The sequence below is a fragment of the Talaromyces marneffei genome, chromosome 8, assembly GCF_009556855.1.
Source record: "Talaromyces marneffei chromosome 8, complete sequence".
Taxonomy (NCBI): Eukaryota; Fungi; Ascomycota; class Eurotiomycetes; order Eurotiales; family Trichocomaceae; genus Talaromyces; species Talaromyces marneffei.
Window position 1 is genome coordinate 789,207 of NC_072355.1, and position 18,236 is coordinate 807,442.

At 46.0% G+C, this 18,236-nt stretch overlaps 8 protein-coding genes across 8 annotated transcripts; 5 read left to right on the forward strand and 3 right to left on the reverse strand.

The window, feature by feature from the left end:
• Window positions 1-122: 122 nt before the first annotated feature.
• On the forward strand, window positions 123-1,436 carry EYB26_009622 (uncharacterized protein; the record flags this gene model as incomplete). Its single annotated transcript, XM_054268869.1, has 7 exons — window positions 123-318; window positions 377-455; window positions 526-605; window positions 664-728; window positions 789-988; window positions 1,046-1,325; window positions 1,383-1,436. The coding sequence occupies 7 exons, from the start codon at window positions 123-125 to the stop codon at window positions 1,434-1,436; spliced, it is 954 nt and encodes a 317-aa protein (XP_054124844.1).
• A 45-nt stretch (window positions 1,437-1,481) lies between these two features.
• Window positions 1,482-2,456, reverse strand: EYB26_009623 (uncharacterized protein; the record flags this gene model as incomplete). The annotated part of the gene is made up of 3 exons (XM_054268870.1): window positions 1,482-1,844; window positions 2,073-2,229; window positions 2,293-2,456. The coding sequence occupies 3 exons, from the start codon at window positions 2,454-2,456 to the stop codon at window positions 1,482-1,484; spliced, it is 684 nt and encodes a 227-aa protein (XP_054124845.1).
• A 654-nt stretch (window positions 2,457-3,110) lies between these two features.
• EYB26_009624 (uncharacterized protein) lies at window positions 3,111-4,154 on the forward strand (the record flags this gene model as incomplete). The annotated part of the gene is made up of 5 exons (XM_054268871.1): window positions 3,111-3,192; window positions 3,258-3,271; window positions 3,336-3,392; window positions 3,445-4,092; window positions 4,152-4,154. The coding sequence occupies 5 exons, from the start codon at window positions 3,111-3,113 to the stop codon at window positions 4,152-4,154; spliced, it is 804 nt and encodes a 267-aa protein (XP_054124846.1).
• Window positions 4,155-4,501: 347 nt separating this feature from the next.
• On the reverse strand, window positions 4,502-7,218 carry EYB26_009625 (uncharacterized protein; the record flags this gene model as incomplete). Its single annotated transcript, XM_054268872.1, has 8 exons — window positions 4,502-4,577; window positions 4,636-5,336; window positions 5,395-5,530; window positions 5,589-5,698; window positions 5,749-5,850; window positions 5,904-6,035; window positions 6,111-7,103; window positions 7,168-7,218. 8 exons carry the CDS (start codon window positions 7,216-7,218, stop codon window positions 4,502-4,504), a joined length of 2,301 nt encoding a protein of 766 aa, XP_054124847.1.
• Window positions 7,219-8,800: 1,582 nt separating this feature from the next.
• Window positions 8,801-11,389, forward strand: EYB26_009626 (uncharacterized protein; the record flags this gene model as incomplete). The annotated part of the gene is made up of 12 exons (XM_054268873.1): window positions 8,801-8,979; window positions 9,050-9,398; window positions 9,471-9,890; window positions 9,971-10,324; window positions 10,385-10,420; window positions 10,480-10,565; window positions 10,623-10,653; window positions 10,708-10,725; window positions 10,784-10,856; window positions 10,911-10,990; window positions 11,049-11,154; window positions 11,229-11,389. 12 exons carry the CDS (start codon window positions 8,801-8,803, stop codon window positions 11,387-11,389), a joined length of 1,893 nt encoding a protein of 630 aa, XP_054124848.1.
• Window positions 11,390-12,996: 1,607 nt separating this feature from the next.
• Window positions 12,997-13,717, forward strand: EYB26_009627 (uncharacterized protein; the record flags this gene model as incomplete). Its single annotated transcript, XM_054268874.1, has 3 exons — window positions 12,997-13,110; window positions 13,201-13,327; window positions 13,383-13,717. 3 exons carry the CDS (start codon window positions 12,997-12,999, stop codon window positions 13,715-13,717), a joined length of 576 nt encoding a protein of 191 aa, XP_054124849.1.
• A 540-nt stretch (window positions 13,718-14,257) lies between these two features.
• EYB26_009628 (uncharacterized protein) lies at window positions 14,258-14,935 on the forward strand (the record flags this gene model as incomplete). The annotated part of the gene is made up of 2 exons (XM_054268875.1): window positions 14,258-14,466; window positions 14,527-14,935. 2 exons carry the CDS (start codon window positions 14,258-14,260, stop codon window positions 14,933-14,935), a joined length of 618 nt encoding a protein of 205 aa, XP_054124850.1.
• Window positions 14,936-14,980: 45 nt separating this feature from the next.
• Window positions 14,981-17,948, reverse strand: EYB26_009629 (uncharacterized protein; the record flags this gene model as incomplete). The annotated part of the gene is made up of 8 exons (XM_054268876.1): window positions 14,981-15,528; window positions 15,592-16,064; window positions 16,117-16,618; window positions 16,681-17,063; window positions 17,116-17,243; window positions 17,299-17,590; window positions 17,658-17,702; window positions 17,758-17,948. 8 exons carry the CDS (start codon window positions 17,946-17,948, stop codon window positions 14,981-14,983), a joined length of 2,562 nt encoding a protein of 853 aa, XP_054124851.1.
• Between the last annotated feature and the right edge of the window lie 288 nt (window positions 17,949-18,236).

The window sequence follows — 18,236 nt, forward strand, 5'->3', positions numbered from 1 at the left end:
GAAAGTCTGTTACTAACTTCTGCTTCGTGGTTTCTCCAGTCAGGATCGTTAGATATCATTCAAACATAGGCGTCTTCTGAATTCAAACTCTATCCTAAACATATACCTTGGGTCTCGCAACCATGGCTTCGAGTACAGTCTTCTCGAAAGCTCAAGAAGCAGCCAAGTTTTTGAGGGAGCGTCTTGATCTAGGGTTACAGAAACCTAAGGTTGCTATTGTTTGTGGTTCCGGACTTGGAGGTCTGGCAGATTCAGTCCATGAACAGCCAAGGGTAGAGATTGAGTACTCTTCGATACCTTATTTTCCACGATCTACGGGTATATCTCTTCTCTTTCCACTTGGTCATTCTGTGGGTGGTTTCTTACACCAAGATAGTTCAAGGACATGCAGGAAAATTACTTTTTGGATTTCTTGGAGCTCAAACGCCGGTTGTTCTGATGGTTGGCCGATTACAGTCAGTCTGCCTCCAATGGGACGGAAAAGTCGAATTCATTCAAACTATGATTTGGCTGATTGAGTTCTAGTTACTATGAAGGTCATTCCATAGGGGATGTGACGTTCCCAGTCCGTGTCCTCAAGCTTCTTGAAGCGGAAACAATCGTATGTAAGTCTGAATATTGACTTGATTTAGCTATTAGGAAGGTCTTCTGCTAACTAGCTAGTGACCAATGCCGCGGGTGGTCTCAATCCTGAATATGCGGTTGGAGACATAACAGTCCTCAACGATGTAAGACAGCTGCATCAATTAGACAAACAAGCCGTTGATTTTGCTAATAATCTAAACCAGCACATCTTCCTCGCCGGGCTTTCCGGCTTACACCCGCTGCGTGGACCAAATGTCGATGAATTTGGTGTCCGTTTCCCTCCACTTTCAGATGCATACGATCTATCACTCCGCCGTTGTGTCCATAACGCATGGCAAAGTATTGCCAAGTCAGAGACACGACGACTCCACGAGGGCGTCTATGCGTTTGTGTCGGGACCGAGGTATGAACATATATTCCTGGTATGGAAATGATGACATGTAGTGATTGAAATATGTAGCTACGAAACACGCGCCGAATGCCGTTTGTTAAGAAATCTCGGGGCTGACGTGGTAGGTATGTCCACCGTGCCTGAGATTATCGTAGCCAGGCACGCTGGTATGCGTGTACTGGCATTCAGCCTCGTCACAAACAACGCTGTCCTCACCCCTGTACCCCGGGGTGATGACCACCTCCTTCAATCGACGTCTAGTGGTGAACTAGACGCTATCATCAAAGAAGGAAAGGCAGATCATCAGGAAGTTCTCGAGGCTGGCCGACACGCTGCCCAAGACATGCAGGTGAGTCAAATAAGCCTTTCCTGAAGATTGGAAATAGATGACTGACTAGAACCTCAGCGGCTTGTCGTTCAAGTCATCACTGATGTCTTTGAGAAGAATCAAGATATATAGGAGATAGCGTTCAAGGTAGCCATCAATCTCCGACAATGAGATATCTCAACGACGTCTTTTTGCCCGTAGACGGTTGTAGTGTGCCTTCTTTCCACTGGTCTTGGCGACCTGGATTTGGTTGTACTTGGCCTTGAAACGGCCCGACTGCTGTTCTCCAGCGAGTACCTCCTCGACAAAAGTCTGCTTGCGATCCTTCTTCACAATACGAGACTTGAAGAACTCAGTTGGACCTTCAACAATTGTGCCAACCTGAGAATACTCGGGTATGCCATTGCCACTCTCCTTTTTGTAGTGTCTATGCGGATCGAGAACATTACGCATTCGTAGAAGTTGCAAGTCCCTCTTCAACTCTGCAGTCAATCTGGTCTTTGGCATGTTGAACCAATCGCTGCCAGCATTGTCCTCTGCCTATTCGGCAACAAACTGTCAGCTCATCTACCCGATAATAAAATTTCATTACAAATGGTTGATTCATGGGTAGCTGCTCAGAGTAACTATGAAAAAGAAAGGCTCTCATAAGTGCAGGGCAGCCCAAAACGGACTGGTGATTCTGCATCAAGTGCACAAGGCAAAAAATGCTTACATCATAGCAGCAAGGCAAGGCAAGGATAGAAAATAGTGAAAATATAGACATACCTTTTCTTTGCCCGAAGACTTGGCTGCACGAGGCACTGGGTTGGTGGTACTATCAAGGACGGAGGGCGAGACGGTCTGTAAGTTGTTTATAGTGGCAACCTCGTCACTCTGCTGGATGAAAGGTTTAAGAGCAGCACTAGCTGAGAGTTTAGGTATCCTTCGGCCCAGTTGTTAGTACTTGAAGGGGCTGTGTGAAAGTCCGGGTGTAAGAGAAGCATACTTGGGTATATCCTGGGCGGACACGCCTGTCTCTGTGATCGAGACCAGGGAATTGTCAGCCGAAGACGACGACCGAAGTCGAGCCTGTGCTTCGTTTAGAAGCTGCTGGATATATTGATCTTCATCTAGATCATTAGGCAGGGAGTGAGCGGCAGTGCAGTCCATCTTGAATGACAGACTTCACATAAGGAATGCCGAGGGAGATACGACCTGAGAGGAAAAAATTATTATGAGAGAAAGCTCGGGAGTATTATTTATTGAGGATTTTTTTTCGCTGCTAAGCTTGAGTGGGGCGGCTTCTGTTAAGAAACTTTGTGCTAGAAATTGAGGCTAGTAATTTTCAGCCATGTATTTTCACAGAGCTTGGGGTAATTTTTGAAAAATACACAAAAGCTGGAAATTAGATTACATTTACTGCGGCGTAGCGCGTTTGGTTGGGTCGATATCTATTGTTAGGCGTAATTACAGTATCTTCAAATACACGCCGTCCGGAAACGGCATAACGCGCAACATCACATCACATCCGCCCGTTGCGCGTGCCTCTTACAAACTCATCCAACTACCTCTGTGTGCCCAAAGACCTCTTGATCAATTAATCAACCATTCCTCGTCTTGGTGTCAACTTACGTCGGAGTTGGGATAACCTCACACACGCAATTTCTTGTCACCCGTTTCTCATTGTCTGTCTTCCTTTTAGAAGCCCGCCGCGCCTCTAATACACGTTCAAGAGCTCTATCTACAACCCTCACCCAATAACGATCGATCTTGCTAGGAAGTAAGGTCCCACCACCAAACAACCCCTCGATTGGATCACCAAACATGGAGCAAGCTACACAGTCATCCGGTCAACAACAGAACCGCCAGCAGGCCGTTTATGATATTCGGAATGGCGGACATTATGGTATGTATTCCTGAACTCGCGATTCGCGTCGCACGCCGACCGACCGACTGACAATAATACATTAGGCGCCAGCGCAGCTGTAAGTACGAGGACGAGGGACAGTTAAGTGTCGCGTTGCTAATCGTAGATATTCGACTCTATAGCTTTCAGCACAAGGATATGCGCCCGTCGCAGAGTTGTACACTGGCGCATGGTCAAATGTAAGAGCCTACAAACGATTCTGTTCACGACCTGTTTGACTGATGGAAACAGGTCAACCAAGGTCTTCAAGGAAATTCGCGCGACATCCTGACTACATACTGGCAACACATTATTAACCACCTGGAAACGGACAACCATGACTACAAAATCCACCAACTACCTTTGGCGCGTATAAAGAAGGTGATGAAAGCCGACCCAGAAGTGAAAATGATCTCCGCAGAAGCACCAATCCTCTTCGCCAAAGGCTGCGACATCTTCATTACAGAACTCACAATGCGCGCATGGATACATGCCGAAGACAACAAACGTCGAACCTTGCAGCGATCTGATATTGCAGCGGCCCTCGCCAAATCCGACATGTTCGATTTCTTGATCGACATCGTGCCCCGAGAGGAAGCTACATCGCACGCGAAACGATCTAGCCAAGCCGGTGGTGCCGTAGGTACCGCTGGCGCTGCTGGCGCATCTGGTTCAGCCGGTGCTGCGGGACATATTCCTGCTGCTCAGGCTGGCGTTCAGCATCCTCACATGGCTCCCGAGTATCTCGGTCAGCATGCGCTTGCACAGGATCAGGATTATAGAAATCAGCCGGGCATGTACCCTGGCGCAGTGCAGTCGGATCCTGCGGCTTATGGCCAACCTCAACCTCAGATGTTTGATGGAATGTACACCGCGTATCCCCATATGCCTCCTCAGCAGGTACATTCTTCATTTCCGCTTTTGTCTCTCACGATTATAGATTGCTAACTACCGTACAGTAAATAATTCATCTCATATGAAGCACTATTCGGCCAATTGATTTGGAAACAGTTTCAAGGCGTCAGCCTGTCTAACGAAAGGTCATTGGAATCTTGGTGTCTTGGGGTCTTGAATGATTAGTCTGATGGTTGGCTTGATGAAACCTAATCTTTGTTCCCCCTAATGTGTTATGCAACTGTCGATTATCGGGCGTCTTTTGTCATTATGTCTATTTGGTAGTAAAGTCTCGACGGGGCAAGAATTGTATTTATTGAATTACTGGTTTAGGTGCCTTCATTAGAGTTGGTTTTATCAGGATAGGAAGCTTGATATTTTGTAGTTGTATATGAGTTATATACTGGATTATTGCTTATTTCATGCCGAATCTCGAAGACAAGGTCGCGAATTTCTCGTTTTTGACGGGACTTGAGACTGTCCGTGTGAGCCTAAGCAAAGTGCGCGTTAGTGAAGGAAATCGAATCTTTCAATGACTATGACACTTACTTTTCGAGCAATATCGGCCCATTCATAGCGTCCACACGGCCATATTTCTTGTTGCGGGTGGAAATATCATAGAATTCGTCGCTGTTATCTGACTGTAGTAGGTTTACAGTCTGTTGAAGTTCGTCTAGATTCTCTCTGAGGATAGGATTGTTAAGACTATCGACGAATGTTGCAAGGTACTCGACATCTTTGGCCAGAGCGGTGACACCATATGGGTTGATCTTGCGAACTTCGGGTGAAAGAGGCAGTGCCAGGATTTCGTTCGCGGCGTGACTTAGTGCGTCAAAGTATATAAGTTCTTTGATTTCAGTGGGGAGACCGAGTAAAGTCGAGTTCATGATGTTGGACAGGAATCGTGTCAGTGTTTGCATGTAATTGCTGGGTTCTTCTGGCTCGACTGTAGGAGTCCAATCGTACTCCGCAGTTTCGATGAGATCGTCAATCTTGGAGTTGACGACTTCAAAGATTCGTTTTTCGGCTGCTTTCTTGTTATTGCGGAATTTCTCGGTGGCTTTTAATGAGACAGGCCCTGCAGTTGAAGCCTGTGATCGAGCAGCAACAAGAAGAGCTTCGAGCTCTTGGCAAGCCATCTCAAAATGCTCAAGGTTGATCAAGATTTGGACAATTTGTCCTAGATACTGCGAGCTCAGGCGTTCAACAAGTGTTTCGCAAACCTCGTTTGATAAAAGGTCATCCAAAGCCTACCATGCACATTAGTCAATTTGAAACCAGAAATTGGGGAACGACTGAACAACTCACAGTTTTGAGTGTCTCGTCAATGACGTCCGCGTGTGAGAAATCGTCATTGGAGAAGAAATAAAATTGGTTGAGGAAATTCCTAATGTCGATACAACAAAGAGGATACATTTGGGAAAATGGCAACACGCAGGGGAAGCTAAAAGTGGCCTGTCAGTATTCATTGCTTCTTGAGGAGTGCCGCAATCATCACTTACGTTTGTTCTTCGCGAGGCTTTTCTGGCGTATACCAACTAACATTGATAACTTTGTCGAATTCTTCGAGGTTTTGGATCGGCATGGGCATGTAGTCATCGGTAGAAACAATCTATAGGCTCTCAGTAAGAGCGTTGAATGAAAGGGAATTCTGCTGCTGACCTCTTGAAAGTCGTCACTGAATCTGGTCTTGAGCAAATCGGCATATCTTCCAAAAAGAGTGAGAAGCAGTTTGTCAAACACTGTAACCGAAAAATTCCACGTCTACCAGAAAAATTAGATTTCGATTCCACATTGACGATAAAAGACGATCTTACATCCATGGCCTGCATAAATAGTGCAATGAGATTTTTAATCTTCAGCAAGCTCTCTGCATTATCTACTTCGGGAAGTGCTGCTGTAATCAGGCCAGCTGCAGTGTGGCACATTGACTCCCATAGTTCTTCCACCTATTGAGAGGAATAGAAATTAGTCATTGAGCATTCTAAAAGCTTCGGTAGTCTAAGCGCGCGTAGTGAACTCACATCGACAGACGATCGAAGATCTGGAATCTTCTTCATTGTGGATCTTTCAACAATCGCAAAGCCAGTCATCTCTTCCAACAGAGTATGCAAACTAGCGCCATCGGCATCGACTAATGTGATAGAACTTGGGAGTAGAAGTTCCTTTTGTCGCCGTCGTGTCGTTGCATACTCTGCTCTGAATCTGTCCATCTGCCCCAATGATCTGTGAATGTGAAGGCATTCAAACAAGGGCGTAAAATCGACTTGAAGGTCTTCATTCTGGAGTAAATCGTACTCTTCATGCTCATCTGAGACTAACTCAATAGCTGAGTTTAGTTTGAATTGTTCCAAATAACCCAGGTTCTGGGCTCTCTCTTTCAGACGCTCCTTGCGCAAGTTCGTGTGATACAAAGCAATCTCCCCAAGGTACTGCGACATCTCTCGAATTCGATACAGCCAAGTATTCAAGTCTGACATCACGGCCTCTGCAATCGCTCTTTGGGTTGCCGGTACTGACCGTTGGATCAACTCTGATATTTTGTACTGGGTGATCTCTTTGAGATGAACATTTTGCAACTCTTCAAGCGCTCGCAGAGCAGCATAGTGATTCTTTTTTCCAAGCAGGTCGTGAACTTGATTTGATAGCCTCAGGACTTCCAGGCAATCTTGGAGCGCGCGAAGACTCTCGTCAATATTTTGTCGATGACTCCTTGACTCCACCAGCGCCTTCTTCTGTTCCGCCAATTTCTCTGTGCTGGATTGAATGGATTGGTTCAGATCCAAAATCTCCGATGTCAAGCTGACTGTGCCCTCGCGGATTCGAAGAAGCTGGTTCACGGAGGTAACAAATTCTTGGTGGTTTGTATTGCATATATTCTCGATCTCCTGTTCCTTATCGCTGGCGAAGCGGGACAGCGATCGTAGAAGCTGCGACGTCTGGTTGCCATAACTGTATTCTCGAATCGACGGGATAAGCTGGTCTAAGTAGTCCGAGTCCGAAGGGGACATAACAATCTAGCCATCAACTTTGTTAGCTTGTCGCATTCCAGGTACAGTGTTCCGTATGAGTTAGCTTCACCTGGTTCAGGATGTTGGTGGAGTCATTGCGATGGGAGATGGCGGACGGCATTGTCGCCGTTTCACATTCGTATCGTTATATCAATCAGCAGGTAGTAGTCATATCGTAGCTGGGATAATATCGTCGACGTATCGTAGCAATCGTGTTCCTTTTCATGAAGTTGTATGAAGCAGTCAGAAGGAAGTTGCTATGTATTATGTATAGCGGGTAGTCGCGACCCCGGAAATGCTGTGGGGCCGCTCCTTCTTCCTCAAAGTATATCAACCTCTTCTACGTCTCTTCTCTAAACCTCGACAATGTATGCTACTGGATGCTCGCGGTTCTATATATACCGGAGCTGAGATTATGCATTGGCTCCTACGGTATTTGTTCACCTACGCATCTACATGAGTTCAACTAGGTCCGACCTAGACATACAGTACGTTGCATTTCCTCCAGATACAAGTACTAAAGCTCCTCCCACTAACATAGGATGTCGCTCTCAGCAGCATCTATATTGAGCACTTCACATATTCTTCTAGATTCGCATCTGATAGGTAAAGTCATTACATGGCTCGCATCTGCCGAGTTATCCCCAAACGACTTGTTTGTGTAGTTTGTCAGGGCCGACATCGCTTGAGATCTGTCTGTGTCTGAGGACTCATTGCACCTCTCTGAGAGAGATGAGATGATGTGATTAGGTCAAGTGATTTTACTTCATTTCACAGAAGCTCACGTGACTGGTTGCAAACCCTAACTTCTTCTCTGGCTGTTCTTCGGATTTATTTGTTGCTGCTTTCTTCTCAGGACACTACCTAGTGAGCCAGAGAATAATCTTGCACATGGTCTTCTACTAGACTATAAGCCATATGGCTATTCTACACTGATATTCTAATAGCTGAGCTCTTTGTCCTATCATACATGGTTTCTTCACTGTGGCCCATTGTCGTCTCTTTGAAGCTTCATAAAGCGTTAACAGGTAATCATGTCCTTTCTAGAAGGAAAAGTGAACCTTGTTAGCCGCCAAACTCAATTGCTTGATCTTCTTTGACTGAATTGCCCTATCATATTCTCTAAATCACTATCAGGTGCCTTTGATATCGTTGAGATGTTGCGTGCTATGGGGTGACCGCCCTATCAGACTCTACCCAGCGGCTAAATGCAAACATTGCCTGAAATTTTGGATGTTTAAACTTGCAGTTTTGTCCTATCAAAGTCTCTGATAGTCGACAAACACCTCGTTCTGACGCCGGTCGCGGCAATGATGGTGGTCTGCTGCCCAATGAGAAATATTCTGAAGATGTCGAGATAGAGACATGATTCCTTTTTGTTTTTTCGCCGCATTCTGTTTGCTCTCCTGTTCCTCGACTATAAAACCACCCCATCTGTCCTCTCCTTTCCATTATCTCCTACCTCCCCTCCTCGTCCATCCTTTCGTTATCATTCTCATCTCTTTTCTTGATCTTAAACGCTATCTATTTTGATCTTTCTGATCTCTCACAATCTTTCTTGCCGGTGTTGTGGTGTCTTGTTGGTCAATTGATCATACTGTTGAGGTAGAAACCGCCTTCTAGTCAATCCCAGCTCTTGTTAGATCCTCTCTTGTCTCTTTCTGGCTCTTGAACCAGTCGTTAGTCTTGACACGCCTTTGGCCATGCTATCTGAACGCAAGGCTATTGCAAAAAGCCCACACTCGTCGGAGGGACCTGTTGCGAAGACTCCTGACACCAAAATGACTGTCTATTCTCCCGAAGAGCTCAGGGTCCCATTGTCATCTCGTGCTCAGCAGAATTTCCGCCGGTCTTTTGATGGGATGGCTACTTTCTCCGTTTCGTAAGTCTTGCGTTGACTGGAGCCCTTGTCTTCCTGCATCTACTGACTTTTGAACGTGCACGCGTCAAAGACCTGCCGTGGATCCATTCATGGGATCTGATTACTCTCGCCTGTCTTCCGCCAACGTCGATTTCCGTCGTTTTGGCTTTGGTGACGGTAAACCTAATGCCTCTCACGAGAGCCCTGTACGAGCAGTCAACTTCGCTGGATTGCCAACCCCACACACAGATTCTCGTCCGGGCAAGCTGCATCTTTCTGAGAACGATACTCTGGCCAGTCCCTTTTCTGGTTCTCGTGGCAATCTGGGGCTCAATTCTGGTCGAGTTGAATCTGCCTTCTTCCCTCCTAAGGCTCGTACTTTGATCATCGAGGCCGTCTCTCCTGCCATATCCCATTTGACCGTGGCCAGTATCTTCTCAGTAAGTTTTTTATATGCCACTAGCTCATACTGCAACATGGCATGGGACTTAAGGCTGACTTGCTGTGAACAGCGCCGCGAGTTCGGAAGCATTCAAGGTCCTTACCTCTCGGAGCTCAAGTCATTGGGGAAGTTTGTTGTCGAGTTCACCGATCTACGTGATACCCAGCGAGCCCTTGAAAAGATCCAGCTCACTCATCCCGAGTGGCGAGTAATTCCTCTCCTAGCTCGTGAATGCGCACAAGAGTCCCACGGTCTTGTTGGAGGTATCTCTGATTTTGAAGGCCAAATTTCTATCAGCGTCCTCATCCACGGCCACAACGATATGGATGTGAACTCCCTTGTTCAGGGTTTGGTCAAGAGTTTTGGTACTCTGGTCTCTTTCAAGATTCCTTTTCTGCAGGCAGACAACATCAAGAAGTTCTACGTCGAGTTTTGTGACACCACTGATGCCGCGAATGCGGTAGCTGTTTTGAACGGTGCAGTCATTGAGGTCAGTCACAAAATCAATTTCTTCTTGTCTTTTACCTGTCTCGATCCAAGACTGACTCTCTCTTTCCTTTGTCTCCACAGAATCTTGGGCTTGAGGCCAAGCACGTTCGTCCTGACGTTGAGTCTACCTCTGGCAGCTTGCTACAGCAGTTCATGAATACTCATGACAACATCTCACCCAAGAATAACTCCCCTTGCCAGATTGGTGGATGTGCTCGTGATCACAGCTACGTCTTGAGTCCAACTGGTCGTTCTACCGTCCCTGTGGATGACATCTCAGACATCATGGGCATCCTTTCACCAGTTCAGAAAATGCCCAGTCTTGATTCGTTGCCTCAGCACTCTGACGGCCGCTTTTCCGATCAGCGTCCCAAGCATCCTCAGAATGTCGTTGATGTGAATCGCATTCGCAAGGGTCTTGATGTCCGCACTACCGTATGACTCCTACTTTATTGCTCTCAATTTGATCTTGGCTGACCGACCATGCTTCTACAGATCATGCTTCGCAACATTCCCAACAAGGTGGACTTGGTAAGTGATAAAGCCCCAGATTGAATAAAATCCGTCTTTCCCGTTGTTGACACGACCAGTCTCTTCTCAAAACTATCGTCGATGAGACCAGCTTCGGAAAGTATGACTTCATGTACTTGAGAATCGACTTCGCCAACAACTGCAAGTTAGTATAATCGCTTCATCGACATGAGGGCTCATCATCTTACACAGATTTCAACAGTGTCGGCTATGCATTTATCAACTTCGAAGATGTAAGTTTTCAATTCTTTTCTCAGATGCTAGTGCTTATGCTGACCACGATACAGCCTCTCGACATCATTGACGTGAGTCATCTGCTCAATCATCCATACAACCAGCCACAACTTCCTAATTGTCTCACAGTTCGTCGAAGCGCGTGCTGGTCATACCTGGAACTGCTTCAACAGCGACAAGGTTGCCGAGGTCTCCTATGCTAGTACGTCATATCCTTAGTCCGAATCAATGCGACATGCTAACTCGTTTGCTACAGCTATCCAGGGGCGTGACTGCTTAATCCAAAAGTTCCGCAACAGCTCCGTTATGCTCGAGGATCCTTCCTTCCGCCCAAAGGTAAGAGACCATCATCCTTCCGTGCATGTGAAATCGTTTACTAAAGACAATCACATAGCTGTTCTACACCGGCACTGGCCCCCTCGCTGGAACTGAGGAGCCCTTCCCTGGTCCTAACAATATGTCGAAAATGCGTCGCAGCGTCGAGAATGCAGAACAAGTCGGTACGTTGAAACACTACCTTTCATTATTCTTGTTGGATGAAGTCTCTAACTAACATCTTCCTGTATATGTATAGGTCTTTTTGCTCCTCGTATAAGCCGCGAAGGTCGCCGTGGACATACAATCCGTGCTGACTTGCCCACGTCTCTTCGTCACTGTTTAAGCCCTCCTCGCCGTCAGGGACTTTCCGGCATGTCTCCTATGACTTCCCCCCTTGCTCTTCGCCGCGGTGTTTGAGTTAATCAACCAAGCCGCCTTGCCTTATCAGGGTTATCTTTCTTCTATGTGAATGAAAATTTGAGTGCGAAGTCTTTCTATTTCGAAAATGTTATTGCGATTTGTGTGAGACAACGTATTGAAGCAGAATCGAAAGCGGGGGAAGGATCGGGGTTGAAAAGTGAATCGTCATGAATGATTTTATCGGAAAGATATGTATGAGTTATGACTTTATGACAGATTGATATTATTCAAGTCAAGCATGAGAAGGTTACTGCAATGAACGAAATGGAAATTGCATCATGGAATATTACCCCAACGTAGAAGAACTTTAGAGAGAAGGTAGCTCGAAAGAGCAAGACGTAGCTTCCAAATTCGTATCGCTACAAGATATTTAAACTCATTTAGACCTCCATCTGCGTACTGACTGCTCGCTACTATCTTTTGGCGGTCTAACATTGTGTATCATATATCCAAGTATCCTCTAGTGAAGACCGAATATTATCATACTGAAGTTATGGTTACTGGAGAAGTCGCATCATATTTCATACCAGGACTACGTCAAAAAGACCAAAGCAAGCATTGCCCCTCTCACTGAGTCCTTACAGTCTTTACAGCCTCACCAGCAGTAATATAATCATCCGCTCTGGTCGCAGCTCGTCCCCAACACACAACTCCCTCTCCATCAACAGCTCAGAATCCACCAGACTGTCACCGAGTCACGGCTCTCAGTTGACCTATTCCAGAATGTGGCTTCGGCGACTAGTAACAGCGACAATATGGTGATATACAAAATAGAAACGATCTTAAGAACTGGGACATCAACGATGGCGCAGGAATGTTACGATGGTTGGCTTGCTGTTTGCTACAGACAAAGGTAGCTCCGCAGAACAAGGCCCTTGTTGCCACCAATTGAGGAGCGGTTGAGGGCTCAACGGGTTTGGGAGAGCATCATGATGGCGCTTCTGTTGAAAATGTAATTTTGCACTGTGAATATTGTGTGCGTGTGTATATTAAGGATGGTCGGAGAGGATAAGACCCCGGGTGGAATATATGGAATCGCGTGTGTACCTGATATGATGATAGAGACCCCGCAATATAAGAGAATACCAAGGAAGCACAACATATCGTGATCTCAGAATCTTTGAGCCTTTTATCCTGTTGAACATGTATTATTTCGAGGGCATTCCTGAAATTTTGGAAGATGGTGAAAAAACGGTCGCGAAAGGATTGTCGGTTCAGCTGGTGCGGATTAGGAAGTCCCTACCATTGTCTCAGATTGATAAAATATGCCCAGGCCCATCTCAAATATGGATCTTATCCCATATTCGTAGAGAATTTGTTATCAGGATATGTTTGTCGTTCTCTTCCTCCGCCATTATGTATGGAGGAACGCGGCGGGAGCCCTTCGGGGGGTCGGATGGTCGGTATTTGTGACTTTAACTGGTAAACTTCAAAGAAATTCTACAGTCGTAACTTGCATTTACAAGAACCATCATTGAAACGGTAGAACACAATGTTCTATTTTCGTTGTGATATAAATATGATGAAGGATCCCTTGCAATCACGAACCATGGGTTGCGAGACAACTTTGCAAAATTCTGTGTCGAAGCGACTCGATACTCGAAATGCCTCCATTTCCAACACTGACAAAGACATGGCATAGTGCAACTTATCCAGCTACTTCACCACTTAAGCTTTACCTGTCAGCTGCAGGGAAGACTATACTCATTACCGGTGGTGTAAGTGGTGCCTCCTTTTCGTTGGCTCGGAGCATACTCGAAGCTGTCACTACCGCAAATTCGAGGAAATGGTTACTGACTTAGCCAAAGGGAGGTGAAATTGGGGTAGGTATTACTCGCTCATTCGCGGTCGCCGGATCAACACAAATCGCCATTGTCGGTCGCTGGCAAGAAGTCCTAGCCTCAACAGCCAGGGAACTCGAGAACCCTTTCAAGGGTCTCAAAGTCCTAACTTGCATTCATTGCGGATATCTCCAAGAAAGAACAGATAGACGCTGCCTTTGACCTTGTCATCAAGGAATTCGAGCCCATCGACGACTTCGTGGACAATGCTGGTTATATATCAGTCGAACTAGCAACCGAACTAGACAGCGACGGTGCCTGGGCAGTGTTCGCAACAAATATGAGTGGTAGCATATACACAGTATGGGCCTTTAGTCGCACAGAACGTAGGGATCATGCAGTGGTCATCGATGTATCTTCCATTGCAGCAATAATACCTCCAATACATGGTGGAGCCGCCTACTCGGCAAGTAAGCTTGCTGCGACAAATATTTGGGAATATTTTGCCGCAGAGAATCCCAGCCATCGCGTCGTGAGCATATAACCTGATCAGATCGAGACGGAGATGACCAAAAGCATTGGCTTGAAAGGCGCAGACCACGGTAGGCTCATGAACATACCTGCCACCCGGTTGGCGATAACCCTGATCGTAACTAACGATTTCCAGTTGACCTACCTGGTCAGTTTGCAGTGTGGCTTGCCAGCCCCGAGGCCGACTTTCTGCATGGCAAATTTGTATGCCAAACTGGAATGTCCAGGAGCTGATATCGCGCAGGAAGTTCAAAACGACCGAATTGGCAACAATCAGACTGGTTGGATTGCCGTCATTCTAGAGATGTTCATATTCATTATTCATTATAAAGGCGGAATTAGTGTGCCGTGTGAAATTCAATTGATATAGACTATCTGTTTCCAAGAATTCCAGTGTTTTGCGACTACTCCGTAGTAGTGTTGTATTCGTTGTATGACTGAGAAAAAGAAGTGGGGACGGTGCAACCTTTCATACAAAAAAAACCTATCGTTCGCCCATCTACTTCATATAAGATTTTGTATCAACAACTTATCATATATATCACATCGAAAAATGGACCAATCTCTCCTGGAAACATTATTTTCCACTGTACATCTCATATACCACCGCAATAAAAACCAACACGGTGGAACCGCGTGGTGGAAATGGTTATCGATTCTTCGCCGATGTCTAGTCAAGCTGGTTGACGGTGCTGGGAATGAGAAGAAATGTATGAATATCTCGAGATATGTACATACTCGTGTGATCCCAAGGGCTTATATGTATGTTTCTCCTGCTATCTTAATGATAGCAATCGCGGCTAATGTACAATAAATATATAGCGCTTTCTCGACTGTCGTCGCTGATGGTCAATTTTCTACGCTGGGGACAGTTCTTGTGGCGGCGCTCGCACAGACGAAGAGAGTTATCTTGCCGTTACCATTGCGCCTGCGACGAGATCTTTCCGTGAAACAGAAGAAAGCACTGTCATTGCCAGCACAGACACATACTAATGACATGGAGAGCGATTTTGGCGTCCCCATACGTCGGGCTGTGGAGCCTTCGAAAGAAAAAGAAGTCGTATCTATGCCAAATATCAGCGAGAAGAAATCTTCAAAACGCTCTAGCGATGCTGAAGATGTGGCAACACCACCTCCTGCAAAGGACGCAACGACTAAAGTCAAGAAGTCTAAATCTAAGAAAAAGAAGTCCGGTAATGCCATTGATGACATTTTTGGTGCGCTGAAATGAAAAGGAGGGACATAATATACAGCGAAGAATCAATTTTGGCTCGACTTATAAAGACAGACCATAAGTCGCCAACAAATTCATGCCAAGATGATTTGCCAATGCCCATGCGATGCTATACAAAAATTTGGGTGAAAAGACTGTCCATACAAACAAATGTGTCCTGAGAATGGTGCAAGCCGCCATGACAGCCAACAACTCCATTGTTGTATTGAACGACAGCAGTGCGACTCTATTCGTTGCCTCCGTTTGAGTCAAGTGACGCTGATTTATAGCCGTCTCTGACATCCACCAAATCGGTCCTGCCCAGTTACTTACGAATGTCAACAATCCGACGACAACGACGTTGTAATCGCTGACACCGTTGTATGCCGTTGAAAGATCGACGGAGGATAGTGCATTTGATCCGCCAAAGGCGAAGAATGCCACGTGCTGCATGAGGATCAGGTTCAGCGTTGTCTCTATACTGTTCAGGTCGACTCGCTCGATGATCGAAGCTTGGACTTTGAATAGCACGAAGAGAGGGATATTTGTTGCGCGTGACTGGGTGATGAGGAATAAAGTAATGGCCTCATGAAAAAGTCGTTTTCGTCCTGCTATAACAAATATGTGTGTTAGACGAAGGATCTTAAGCCTGAGAGGGATATTGGATTGCCTACCATTCTGGACTCCCCGTGATGTGAAGCTGGAAATAACGAAGATTACCAAAAGTGAAGCAATACCAATGAATACGAGTCGGGCTTGGAAGACAAGCGAGGTCTGAAATCCCCACCGTGTAATCCTGAGTATGAGCGGATCCAATAGTTCTGGGGCATCCGCTGCTGTGAACGATACTTTAAAGACGACGGCTGCGAAGGACACCGCGATAGATAATATCGTCCACAACGATTTGCCAAACACGTTTCTGAAGGGTGCTGATCCAATCATGGATTGACAATTCACCATGTATGTTAGCAAAACCAGTGCCCAGAGCAGTTTGGGTTGAGAAGAAGACAGGTACTGGACAATATCAGGCTCGCCTGCAAACTTCTGACCAGTCTGATTCCACCGGCGCATTATGCGCCCAGCTGCTGCAAATGATATTGAATAAATGATGCTCTTGGTTGATAGTCTATTCAATCCGAATGATGTTCTAGATCTGTAGTCAGCCAAAGTGTAAATAGACCCAGCTCAGGTGTCCTTACGCTCTCAAATGAATATAAACCGTCCAAGCCGTGGTGATCCAATACCAAAACTGCTGCTCTTCCTCCACGAAGCTGCTAGCGAACATCATGGCGCCGTGTAGCACAGAAGTAATAAATAAGAACACCGTAGAAGCGACCAGAGGTGTCGGTAAAGTATAATAAGCAATAAATGCAGAGACGAGGCACGCAAAGGCTACCGTCAAAGTGCCAGAATATAGCATAGAAAGTTTATAGCTGCTAGCAGCACCACTCATCAAACTCTGTGCCGAATGTAGGAACTTGTAATGTGTCCTTGTAGATTTTTCGTCGGGCGACATGGACAATCCAGCCGCTATGAATTCGTATTCAAGTCTTTCGAGAGCGGAGGATCCCAAACCGGTGCCATTTGCGCTTGACACCTCGTTGATCTTGTCGCCGTTAGTGCTAAATTTGGGGTATGCCATTTTGATCACGTTTTGAATTTGGACGGTGTTTTCGAGGAGCATGGTCACCCTGTCCACTTCTAGGTAGTTCAAGTACTAGGTTAGCATATCATTCATGGTAAGGAAGCCATGAGTCACTTACCATTTCCCCATAAGCCAAGGAATTCCGGGATAAAGACCCCAAGAGAATTCAATGGTATAGGTACTCCAAGCAGTCCCGCCAACGTTGGCGTGATATCTGATTGCTCAACCGTATGGTAAAATTCAAAATTTTCAGCCTCAATAGGGCTGTCCCGACCTTTGAGCTCCGAATTCTCTGAATGCTTTTGTAACTTGGGAGATATGAAGGTCAATGCTGGTGATGTTTCTCCTGCAGATGAACCTCCATGGTTTCCTGCTTCGTTCATTCCGTGATCGCCTAACAGAACCAGAAGGGTCGAATCTAGATGGGTCTCAGAGAGCATTGCGTTATAGATTTCCTCAACGATGCCATCCATTTCTCTTTGCTTGGGAATCATGTGGGAGCTTTTAACAGGTTAGCTCAGGCATGTTCTCTCGTCAATAGAATCTCTCTTACCTCTTGGGTCCGGCTTTGTGGCCAATGTGATCTAGTCCAAGATAGTGGAGTACCATGACAGACCAGTCATCTTGTGCGAGCTCCGGCGAGACATGTCTCGTAACATTATTATCCACTTCGGTGAAATCCTAAGGCACGAATTAGTTGATACGGGCCCAATGGTATGAGGTAGGCAGAACCAACGGAAACAAAAAAGCTACTCGTCCCATCAAACCGGTCAAAAGTATCGGGAAACAAGTTCAACCATGTATCATCTCCATACATCAACATCTTCCCAGGAAGGCCGTACTTCAGCTGAGTGATTATAGTGTCTTGGTGAATAAGCGTCGACATACTCTCAGACTCAGCAATGTTGAGCACGACATCTGAGAATGATGGGACTGATCCTGTTGTTATTGCCTTGATTCGAGGCATTGTAACCGTTGGAGAACTTGCATGTGCCGTGAAAGGCCACGCAGCGCCAGTACGGATTAAACTACGGAAATCAGCTTGAAGCTACTATACACAATAAGAAGGGTAGGATGACAGGGCCTGTTACTAACTCTTGGGTGAATACAAATCCGGAATTATTTGAATATACAAAGTCACTGATGAACTAATAAGCATGTTTCCATATTCGTGATTCTTGGTGTGGTTAGCCACCTGCGCAGAGCATCAACCACCATAAGTATGACCTTGTCAAAAACCGGTGGTGCCTTTCCCCATACTGGCGGCTCAGCTGCTCCGGACAGAATTGGTTTATATGGGAAATATCCAGAACAGAAGAGCAGCACCGCGACAGGTATCAATGCATTGGCGAGGAAAAGGGTCCATTTCGAAAGTGCTCCGGCCATTGTGGCGCGGTAGGACTGGGTACGGGCAATCCAGAGAAAGTTAAGGGAATGAAACTTATAAAGGAATGGTTTTTCAAAACATTGATAAGAAACTGTACACTTTTTGTGGTGGGCAAGTTAGGTACCACATAGTTGTTCCATGGAGGGATCGTTTACATATATACTTCCGATTCTGCCATCAGCCAGCCGTGGCGTTTACGGATTTAGCTCACCGCTTTGGCGACGACGCCGTGACTACATATAGACAAAAGGATCAAGACGAATTTTAAGATATAGTTTCATTGTTCA